Genomic DNA, 11,164 nt, shown 5'->3' on the forward strand with positions numbered 1-11,164 from the left:
GTTGAAGAACCCTATTCTTTTCCCCCTTAAGTTGCAATTAAGAGTGGCAGGTTATTCAAATTTTATTCCGAGTATGTTTTGAGGTTTAGAAATACCATTGAGGTTCGCAGGTGGCGTGGAAACATCCAGCCCCTTCATCTGTTCTTTGTACCCCAGTGGCCTTGTCCTAGGCTGGGGAGCCAGGGTTCCTCCTCATGGTTTGGGCCAGATGTCTGTTTTTATCTGCTCATTTTCCTTGTTCGCTTTGTTCATATTCAAATAATTTTAGAAGTTGTTCAGATACAAAGGGTTGTTGGACAACAGCAGCAGGTCCCTCAGTTTTGTCTGAAGTGTGGGAAGCGCCCACGGAGTGTTTGACCCCAGGGCACCCCCAGGGCCACGGGGTCCCTGTGCTCAGACACAGGCAGCCCGGTGTCTCAGGACGCCAAGGTCTTGTCTACATGGGCTGAAAAGGTGCATGATCTGAAGTGAAAAGTCAACTCTGTAAATTCAGAACATATTTTTTGGGGGAAAGTCTGATGCCTTGTGCGAGGTGGGGAGAGCTTGGCTCCCAGGGCCGAGCCCAGAGCCCTCCAGGCCCTGGAGAGGTCATCTCCTCTGCGAACTGTGATGCCTGGCCATACAGCGGTGGAAACCAGCCGCGGTGGGGTTTCCGTGAGGAGTGAGTTTGAACCAGGGCTGCGGAGTGGAGAAGGTCGAAAGGAGCCAGATGGCCACACTTTGGCTCATGTAACTGTGACCCTGAAAAGCAGGCTTCGAACGTGATAACAGTTCGATGTTTGAGTCCCAGGGGTGAATGTGGGAAGTGATATCCGCCTGTGTTCCACGGGCTGAGAGCTTGAAACCACGGCGGCTCGGTAACGGGCCCCAACAGCTCTTTCTCCCATGCCCCAGCTGGGATGACAAGCCGTCGGAACTCAGCGGGCTGTGACGCCCCGTGATGCGCCGGGTGCACGGGCGCATGGCCCTGTTTGTCGTGGGAAGAAACCGAGAGATTTAAATGCCCCCAAAGTAACCACAGCGGCTTCTTAGAGATGAGAGGGCAGGGGCTCCAGGAACGACAGGCCCGTCCCCACCCAGCTCCCCTCCACGTGGTGCTGCCCTGAAGGGTAACGTGGTCTTTGCTTCTGACAGATCTGCAGCCTCATGCGAGGGGGGATAGCGGAGAGAGGCGGCGTCCGCGTGGGACACCGGATCATTGAGATCAACGGGCAGAGCGTGGTGGCCACGCCACACGAGAAGATCGTCCACATCCTCTCCAATGCGGTGGGGGAGGTAGGACAAGCGGGGCCCGGTGGGGGGTGGCCTGGTGCCCCTGGCCTCGCGCTTGTGCAGCCCCACACAGGCCTTCCAGGGAGTGCGCGTCCTGGTCCTCAGCACTGCCCGACGGCCAGAACCGTCCGTCCCAGCCCACATTTAACCCAGTGACTAGCCGTGCCCGAGAGCAGCTCCTGCCAACAGGAGCGAGTCTCCTTCGCATTACTTGCTCTCCTTCCCTTTTGGACTCTCAGATTCATCCATGTGGCTTCCCTCTGGGGCTGCCCAAGTTCTGTCCGGTTTTCCAGTTAGCGTGCTGGGGAGATGGAAGTCTTCGCTTGAATCTCATCAGCAGAGCCCCCTCCAGGGGCAGCTCCCCGGTAGGGGCCTCCTGAGGTCGTGGTGGCTGTTCCTGGGCCCCCTTTCTGGGCCACCCGACCTGCGGGGGGCAGTGGGGGGAGACAGGAGGAGTCAAAACCCACTGTCTTCTCTGAGGTCGTAAGGGGTTTTCTCCTTAACAAACAAAACCCCCACAACCTCAGCCCGCTGAGAGCAAGAACGTTGCACTGGCTGGGAGAACAAACATTTTAGAGAGCCCGTGGATTCCTGTCTTCCTGGAGGCCACCCTGGTCCGCTCCCTGTCGTGGTTGGGGGGGGGGAGGAGATCTTCAAAGCCCCCTGTGGTTAGAGCCGCTGCCCCCCCCCCCAGGGCCATGGGCCCACACACAGCCCCCGGCCTCAGGCCCACTGACGCGCCTTCCGCCCCTCAGATCCACATGAAGACGATGCCAGCGGCCATGTACAGACTGCTGACGGCCCAGGAGCAGCCCGTTTACATCTGAGGCCGCGCGCCTGCCTGGCCGCTTGCATGGAGGCCTGTCCTCACTCGTGGTGTGTTTCTCGTGCTGCATCTGTGTGCCCACCGAGACCCTTCCCTCTCACGCCCAGCACCGGTTCTCTACAGAAGAGAAGAAGCCGCAGACCTCTTTGCCCTGTCTCTCTCTGGTTTGCAATTTTGTTTTCTTTTGTTTTTTAAACGCCAGGGACGTTTTGTCTGCGCTCACTTGAGGATAGAGAGCAGCCGCTAGCCACCGGGTCCTGGCCCAGGCCGGCACCGTCCTGAAGGGCCCTCGGGGGTTCCGAGGGAGGCCGTCACTGCGCAAGGGCAGTGAGTCCGGCCGCGGTTCCTGGCTCTCCGTCGGGCTGACAGCAGGCACCAGCTGCGTCTTCAAGGGTTTGCCCGGCCCACCGTGGACCAGGGGCACCCCACAGCTCCACCCAGAATTTCTGAGCCAACCTTAGGCCTCTTCTAGAGCTGGTTTTAGTTTCCACATCGTTTTGTTTTGTTTTGTTTTGTTTTTAACGTGAGCCTTCTCACCCAAGGGTAGAAGGGGAGCTGCCTGGGACCAGGGCACCATCTCGTTGCAGAGAGCTCAGCGGTTCCTGGGGCGGCCTGGGCCTCCCTGGTCGTCCCGAGGTTACCAGCCATCAGATAGACATGGCAGGTACTCCAGTCCCCCTTCTCTGCCGCACACGATCACCCTCGCCTCCTCCCACCACCAGTGAGGCACACACAGTCCCTGGAAAGCCCACACCGCCGCTCTGTGAGGCCCCTTCCCCTGACCGGTGGGGCCTGCAGGGGCTGCCCAGCCCTGTCCTGAGAGAGACGCCCCCTCCGGGGCTGAGGCCTGGCTCTGCCACGGCACCGCCTTGGCTCAGAGAGCACTAGTGGGGGAGCTCCACACCCGCGCAGGGAGCCTGGGAAGGATGGACTGCTCCCCTTGAGGAAGAGTGCCCGGGTGCCCAAGGCGGGACCAGCTTTCTCCTCTGCTCAGGGCCACTGAGGCAGCACGTAACATTTGAAAGTCCAGCATAGTAATAAACCACAAAACTAAGGGAACAGGAATGACCTCACGCTATGCCTAAGAATCCGCAAGTGTGTTCTAGAAACATCATCTCGCTGCCTCGTGGGTCTGAGAGAGCTTTGAGTGTTCCCATCAGGTGCCTCATTCCGTGGGTTCTGTCTCGGTTCAGTGCAGGTGTTTCCGTAATATTATTCTGAGCCAGTTTTCACTTATTCTTGGTCCAAAGAGCATTTTGTTTTCATGTAGGTGGGTGTGGGTCGGTTTGATTTTCGTTTTGTTTCGTTCGTGACCTCAGCAGAGACAGGGGAAGAGAAACTAATATATTTTGTGATATTAATAGAGTCCCTGTTCTCTGCACCGGGGATATTTATGTTGTGTCTTTGGAAACAGGAATTTGACGAGCACATGTTGGCTAGTATGTATTTATATGTCGAATGGAGGGATTTCGGGGAGGGAGGAAAGGGAGTATAAAAAAACAGGAACAAAAGACCCCCCCCCTCCCCGGAGCGGGCAGTTCCCCTGGGATTTCTGTACCTCCTGTTTTCTGCTGAGAGTCAGGAGAGCCGAATGTTCCAAAGGTGTCAGTGGCTGACCCTTCAGTTTGACGATAGTACAAGCCCTAAGGAAGAGGGGTCACTGTTGCCCGAACATCCTCTCTGGGAAGGGGCTGCCCCCTCTCCAGGGGTGCCGGGGTAGACGGTCCAGGACCCCTGGTCTTTTTGAGGATGCTCAGCCCCAGCGGCTGGCTTACCACACCTGTGAGCAGCCAGAATCATGGCTCCAGATTCTCCGTTTATATATATAAATATATTAAGTCCTAAAGAGTCATGCATTGGTCCTTCCTCTGCCAAAAAGAGTGGGTAAAATAGGAACAAAGCATTACTGGTGGTATTTTAGGCATCAGGAGCCTTGGCAAATCATGGGAGGGGCTCAGGCCTGTCTGCCTGCTGCCTGAGCACCTGGACAGAGGCCTGTCCACAATGGGCCGGCAGACGGGGGACCCCCCCCCCCCAGCCCAGCACTGTGCAGCCTCCCCATAATTACAATTAAGTATCTTCACCCAAAGGAGAGGGGAAAGCGAGCATCAATTCTGTTGCTATGGCACAAAAATCTTGGAACATTTGGCAACGTTCACCAGAAAAGCCAATCTGGTGGGCTCTCCGGAAAGACCAACATATTTTAGCCTAAGAGGAAGGTTCTTTATCCACCACTTACCTTCTGTCAGTCCAAGCGGCTCCTCACACCCCGATAGCGCATGTTCCTGGAGCTCGGTCTGGGTTTGGCTGGCTGGAGTCCGTTCCTTCCCCTGCTCCCATCGGATGGAGGGGCCTCACCCACCTTTGGTTAACCAAGGAGGTGGGGTCTTATGTGTCAGTAACCTGTTTGGGAAAATCCCGTGGGACGAGGTGGTCTCTTTCCTTCTGGCATCCCAGTATATATAGTTATATATGTAAATACCCGAACACCCCCATCTCACGGGGAAGACTGTACAGAGCAGCCTTCCCAAACAGGGCCCGGGCGAAAAGCCACTCTTGCTGCTTGGCTGGGACATGCTGGTGACTCAGCTTTGGGGACAGATACTCAGATTTGTCTGCCCCTCCTGGTCCGGGCAGGATGCACCAGAACGCACCCTGTCTCTGCCTTCTCACCTGGGAGCATTTCAGGGAGCCACCATCAGCCTTGGGTTCGCGAGAGGAGGAAACCCCCAGAGACCAAGACCCGGCGTCCGCTCCCTCACCAGAGCGGGCCCCTCAGGGCATCCTGAGCCTGCCGCGGGCCGCCCCCCCCCCCCCCAAAGCCCACCACAGGGCACCGGACGCCGAGCCTCCGCGCGCAGGTCTGCTGTCTGGACACTGCCCGTCTACACTGGCCTCAGAGAGTCCCAGAGTAACCTACTACCTCCCCCATCACTCCTGCCGCCCCCCAGGCCCCCATTTGCACTCCACACCCCCACCTGCACGCTGAGGAAACCCATCCATGAGCCCCTCTTGGGTCCCTCGACCCAGTGGTGTGGCTGTTACCACTGTTTACAACCAAGGGCCACCTCCTTTCAGATATGTTTACGCTCCCACGGACACAGCCACTGGCTGGTTTGAGTTTCGCGTCCGTCGGCTCCTTCCCCAGTTTGGGCCAACTAGGGCACACGACCCGATTCTTTGCCCCCCTCTGTCAAGGCAGTGCGTGCGTGAGGACCACGTGGGAAGGAAATGTCTTGTACATAGTCAGCACAGCCCCTGGAGTATGAACTTGTACTATTGTTCTGTAAAGAGGGTGAAATAGAGCTTATTGTAAAGCTTGGGACAAGTAGAGTATTGTATTTGTAACAATATCGTTCTTTGTATACACAAAACTCAATGATCTCTATATATAAATATAAATTATATAAATAAAATATATACACACGTGAGCCTGGAATGTTGGCGCCACACACCCACTGAATGTACTTCCTCCGGCAGCCTGGTCACTGGGCCCGGCCGCCCTCCCCTCCTCTGTACCGTTTTGGGGGTTGTGATGTATTCGGTGTGTTCTCTTCCTTTATTTAACTGAACGCTAATGTCTGTAAGAGTTGCTGCAACAATAAATAAGAACTTCACCTCTTGGCCCAGGCCGAGCATCCTGTTGTTTCGGGGAAGGGACGGGAGGGGCCCCAGGTCAGGGGAAGATGGGGTCTTTTCCTCCCCCTCAGGCCACCTCCTGGCCCTCGTGGAGGGCTTGCTTCCACCCAGAGCGCAGGCGCGTCCCGTGAAACCCGCTCGACCCTGGCAGTGTCACCTGTTAGTGCGGACGTCCCAGCACCCTGGCAAGGCGGGTCCTGGCGGTCTCCTCGCGTTACCAGCACTGGGTGGGAGCAGAGGCGGGTGGGCGGGCTTCCTCACCGGCACCTCTGGGCAAGCCCCCCGGAGCTGGGCTGCCTCCTCCCCCGACGACTGTCCCCTGGGGGTGGGACTACCCCTGCCCCTGCCCGGGGGTACCTCACACCACCCCCTCTCTGCTTGATCTCCCCCGCAATTGCAGAACTAGAGAAAAAGCACCCGCCCGCCAGGCCATACACACAACCTTCGTTCTAGTCTTCTGTCATTTCCCCTTACATCACGATCCTCCGTTCCCTAACCTCCCCCCCCCCACCCCCGAGCTTCTTCCTCACCTGCAGAATAGCATCTATCGTGGGGACACAGTGAGGGTCGGCTAAGGCATTCGAAGCCTTTACAGCGTGCATGGCTCCCAGAAGGGCTGGCCCCGTGGCATTAAAGCAAGCATGCCCACTCTCCCGGGCCCGCAGACACAGGCCCGCATAAGCTGCCTGCGCCTTCACTCACCCCTGCACTGCACCATCAGCAGCCACAGCTCTGCAACGTCCCCATGGGTGCTGGCGGTGTCTCCACTCATCTCAGGGGGCCCTAGCACCCCTGAAGCCCCAGCTTGGCCTGCAGAGCATTATAAACTGATGCATGTGATTGCCTCCCACAAATGCATATTTTAGTTCCTGGTTAAAAAAAAAAACAACCAACATCTGGACTGTCAATGTATAACTTTTTAAAAGTTAAAACTATAACTCTCCTACACATCCAGGATGAACACACATCAAAGATTAACGCAGTGACGAAACAAGCAATAAAGCTGGTCCAAAGAGCATCTGGAGGTACCACGCATTTACAGACATTTAAAAGGAATGTGGGGGTACAACGGCTAGGTGAGCTGAAACTGGCCTGTGGCCTTAAAGTCACAACTGCAACTATAACCTTCGGGTGACCTTGTCTGCCACGCTGCAGTCATCGGTCTGGCTGGCTGGGGGCAGAGGGAAGGCAGCTGGGCGGGGATCCGTGCTGTGCTGTGTGGAAAGGAGCCCCCACGTCCATACCAGCATCCTTCACAAGAGCGTGGGCAGCCCAAGCGTCCCCCAGCAGACAATGAGTAGTCCGAACAGGACGTGGAGAGCTCTAGATACAGGAACAGGATACAGCCTTGAAAAGGAAGCAAATGATGACGCAGGCTACAACATGGAGCTTGAAGACGTTACGCCAAGTGACACAAAGCAGTCCCCAAAGGACAGATGCTGTACGACTTCCGGGAGATAGCTAGAGCAGTCAGATTTGTAGAGACAGGAGAATGGTGGCTGCCTGGGGCAGGGGGAGGGCAGACCAGGGGGCTATTGTTCCGTGGATATCGGATTTCGGTTTGGGAAGGTGGAGAAAGCTCTGGAGAGGGATGGTGGCCCAGGTTGCGCCACAGAGTGAATGTACTTAATGCCACAGAACTTTATTTTTTTTTTTAAGATTTTATTTACTTACTTGAGAGAGAGCGCGCCCACATGAGAGGGGGGAGGGTCAGAGGGAGAAGCAGACTCCCCGCTGAGCAGAGAGCCCGATGCGGGACTCGATCCCGGGACTCCAGGATCATGACCTGAGCCGAAGGCAGTCGCTTAACCCACTGAGCCACCCAGGCGCCCCAATGCCACAGAACTTTAAACTTAAGGATGGTTAAGATGGTCAAATTTTGTTGTGCCTGTTTTGCCATAGTTTTTCTAATTAAAAATAAAGCATGGGGTGGGTTTGGAGGTAGTTTTTTATGTGGGATGGCTGCGAAAGGCCTCACTGAGAGGGAATGTGGGAGGTCCCTGTGGATGTCTAGGGGATGAGTGTTTCAAGCTGAAGGGACAGCACACACAAAGGCCCTGAGGCCAGATCTTGCCGGGAGTGCTGGAGGCAGCGCTAGGAGGCCAACGTCTCTAGAGCAGAGAAAGGGAGGCAGCAGAGAGCTGGAGATGGAACTCCGCAGGGCAGGGGTGATGGTGGTAGATGTAGGGCGTCGGAAGAACTCTGGTGCTGCATGCAAACACACGCACATGCACTCAGCTCCCACTCATGGCCTCCTCTGAGCTCCCTTCCAGAAACCACCCTTTTTAATAGAGAACCACCTTGGCAGGAGCTGGGATTTGGCGCCATCTGGTGGCACAACACGAGAAATGCCTAATCCAGACAAGCACCCGCAAGGGCACATTGCGGGTGAGTGAATGAGGAATCTTAGCCACCGGTCCCAGCCCCTTCTTTTCCAGACAAGGAATAGGACTTGCTGGAAGCCACACAGTGAGTAGTCCGCTCAAGCCTCACTCCCTGGCAGCTGCTGACGGAAGGAGGAAGGGTCCTTATCTTCAAACTACCCAGGCCTGGATTGCCTGGAGACCCTCCTGGCAGCACCGTGACCTCAGCCTGGGGCCACCTGCGGAGTCTTTGTGAGAGCTGAGCTAACTGCCAGTTCCCGTCCCTTCTGCGAGGCTGGAGAGCTGAGGGCGCCACTGTGAGAGGTGGGAAGCACAGCCTCGTTGCCACCTGCCCCCCACCCCCACCCCGAGCCCACCGCACGTTCTGCTCCCGTCGGGGATCTTACCAGCAGCCTAACTACATCACCGCTCTTTCCCCTCCACTAAATAGTCTCTGATGGACAAGGGCCAAATTTTTCTCAGCCTTCTAGTCATGGTGGCTTATAATTAGGTGAGTCACAGACAGGGGGTTCAAAGTACAGCTCTGTGTTAGACTAATCATATTCTCGCTGTGCAATCCTGGTCAAGTTCATTAACCAACCTGAGCAACTATTTCTTCAGTGGTCAAATAGGCACAGCTTGTCCCCGTTAAGATGAAAGATTCTGCCCTTGAGGCATCCCACATGCACGACAGACGACAGACGCGGTCGTGGTGTGCAGAGCACAGAACTAGGCCCGGAGGGGGGCTGTTAGGGAGCTCTTCTCAGAGGAGGGGGTGTCTCTGCAGGGTTTTGAAGGTGCTGTAGGAGTTTTCCAGGTGCCATGGCTAGGGAGAGCGTTCCATGCAGAGGCATAGGGACCTGGAAGAACGTGACCAGAGGATCCAACAGCACTTGGTGCTCTGGAAAAAGAGGGTGCTGGCCTTCCACCATGTCAACTTAGCTAAAGTTGAACTTAGTTTTTCCAGAATTCGCTTCCCTGTAGGATTCCAAATTAGGGTTGTTCACAAGAAAAGTTTGAGTGACATTTGGATGGTAGACACAAACATCGGCCAAAACGCCCTGAAGGTCAGCTCAGAGCTGGGTGCTGTTGTGGCTCACACAGCGTCCTGGGCCGCAGGTGCCCGCTGCTGGCTCAGGCAGAGACCGTCCAGCAGCCCCTCCATTTCTCCATCGGCTCCTGGGACCTGGACTACGTACGTGTGCAGCCGGCTCCGCTGGCAGGCCAGCACGTCCCTGAGATGGGAGGTGGTGGGTGACAGACCCAGTGCCACTCTGAGCCCACGGTTTCCGGCCTCTTGTTCCCACAGCCCCGTGCACATCCACTTCTCTTTACAACAGCCAGCCCTGCCGACCCAGAGGCGCAGCCCTCCCTGGACTCCTTCACCGGCTCCCACAGCCACATGGGGTCGAATCCCTACAGTAAATGCCATGCATCACTCAGAGCGACCAAACCCAAACAGACAGAGAAGGAAATGGGAGTGGAGAGGCTCCGTCTGGGGCTGATCAGAGAACGTTCCAGAAGGCCTGCTCAACTGCTTCAACTTTGTGCCCCTCCAGGCCCTTCCAGCTGAGAATACACAGCTCCTGGGGGCCGCCCCCACTCCTGAATTTTGTAAGACGGAGTCAGTAGACGTGAGAACGTTTCCAGCTCCACAAGGAGATGGCTCTCATGGAGAGCCGCTGCGGTACAGGAGAAACTAATCCAGCACCGGGGGTCCGTGGAGGGCATGGCCGTGAACTGCTGCCTCCCCATCCCTGGGCACGCCTGCTCCTCACGGCAATCAGCCAGAGCATCCCCATTTTGCTGTCAGGAAATGAGGCTCAGAACTCAGGAGGAGACTCAGCCCAAAGACACACAGCTGCACAATAGTACAGGGTGTCCCCAATCCCGGGGGTTAGGGACGGAACTTCCACAGCCCCAGCCACATCACAAGAGAAAACCAAAAGGAAAGTAGGGTGACGGAAGGAGGGGGGGTCCTTATCTTCAAAGGAAGGTGGGGCAGCAGAGCGACTGTCTCCCCTTTGCCCCCAAACTCACTCCTCATCTTGTCGCCAGACCGGCTGGAGCTCCCGGCCTGCCAGGAACAGGGAAGGGTGAGGAAGCTTTGGTTGCTCATGGCCTCCAAGGGCCCTAATGACCTCCCGATGCCATGGGGCTGCAGAGGACACCACGCAACTGGCTTTCACCCTGGAGGCCTGGCGCTGCCCCCCCCGCCGGACACCCTGGGGGGACAGGTGTGCCCTGGGTGCAGGGTGCCTCTGGCCATGCGTGCTGCAGCTGGCTTGCCATCACTCTTGAGGACCCACGGTTCAATTTTCAGAATTTTGTTAAACAGTCATAATTAAAATGAGCTCATTGAAAAACAAAGGCAATAAATAATCAAAACTCAATCACTATTTCCTCACTACATTTCACAATGAATCCACGCTCTTCTGCTTTCCCATCACCTGTACGATGGAAACACCAGTTGCTATGCAGGAGCCCCTCTCTTCCTAACGGATCTCTGTAATGTCACACCGAGAGCTGGCCGTCGGCCATGGTGGGAGCATTTTCATGCCAGAGAGAAGCAAACTCGACTTACCGTTTTGTCGATTGTCCAGAGTTAAGAAAGTGGTGGAGAAAATGCAAGTACAAATTAAACTGGAATTTTCCTGTCTGTAGCCACCAAGCAGTGACTCGCATGGAAACAAAAGGAGTCTTTCCACACCCAACCAACCATTCACCAATTCAGCCAAGTCATCCCTCACCTCTTCGGTGAACGGGGACCTTCTGACACATGCCTTGGTCATTTCACTTTTGCTTACTCGTTAACATAAACAAAAACAGCTAACACTCATGTCAGAGCTACACTCATAGGTCAGTGATGTGAGTGGTGTGTTTGCGGACTCGGGCAGTAACCAGGCATGGATCTGTGGTCTGGTTTGGTACACTACTCTTGGTGCTAGAGTGATAAAAACTGGTGAGGACGGAGTGTTCGAGAAATACCAAGTCCTACTGCAGTTATAGGGATATGGCGTTACATTAAAGATGGTTGCTGTTATTTATTATCTGTACATCGCGT

General features: G+C 55.7%; 1 protein-coding gene across 5 annotated transcripts in view; it reads left to right on the top strand.

The window, feature by feature from the left end:
* The window catches only part of APBA1 (amyloid beta precursor protein binding family A member 1), a 214,227-nt gene extending 208,505 nt beyond the window's left edge, over nucleotides 1-5,722 (top strand). For 4 of the 5 annotated variants that reach the window (XM_027615657.2, XM_027615660.2, XM_027615662.2 and 1 more), the window contains 2 exons: nucleotides 1,135-1,275; nucleotides 2,028-5,722. In XM_027615657.2, coding sequence (XP_027471458.1) covers nucleotides 1,135-1,275; nucleotides 2,028-2,099 — 213 coding nt within the window. In that variant the 3' untranslated portion in view covers nucleotides 2,100-5,722. The remainder of the gene's footprint in view (nucleotides 1-1,134; nucleotides 1,276-2,027) is intronic. The other variant, XM_027615658.2, reaches the window with a different exon arrangement.
* Nucleotides 5,723-11,164: the final 5,442 nt, after the last annotated feature.

The sequence above is a fragment of the Zalophus californianus genome, chromosome 13 (genome assembly GCF_009762305.2).
Source record: "Zalophus californianus isolate mZalCal1 chromosome 13, mZalCal1.pri.v2, whole genome shotgun sequence".
In the NCBI taxonomy this organism is placed as follows: domain Eukaryota; kingdom Metazoa; phylum Chordata; class Mammalia; order Carnivora; family Otariidae; genus Zalophus; species Zalophus californianus.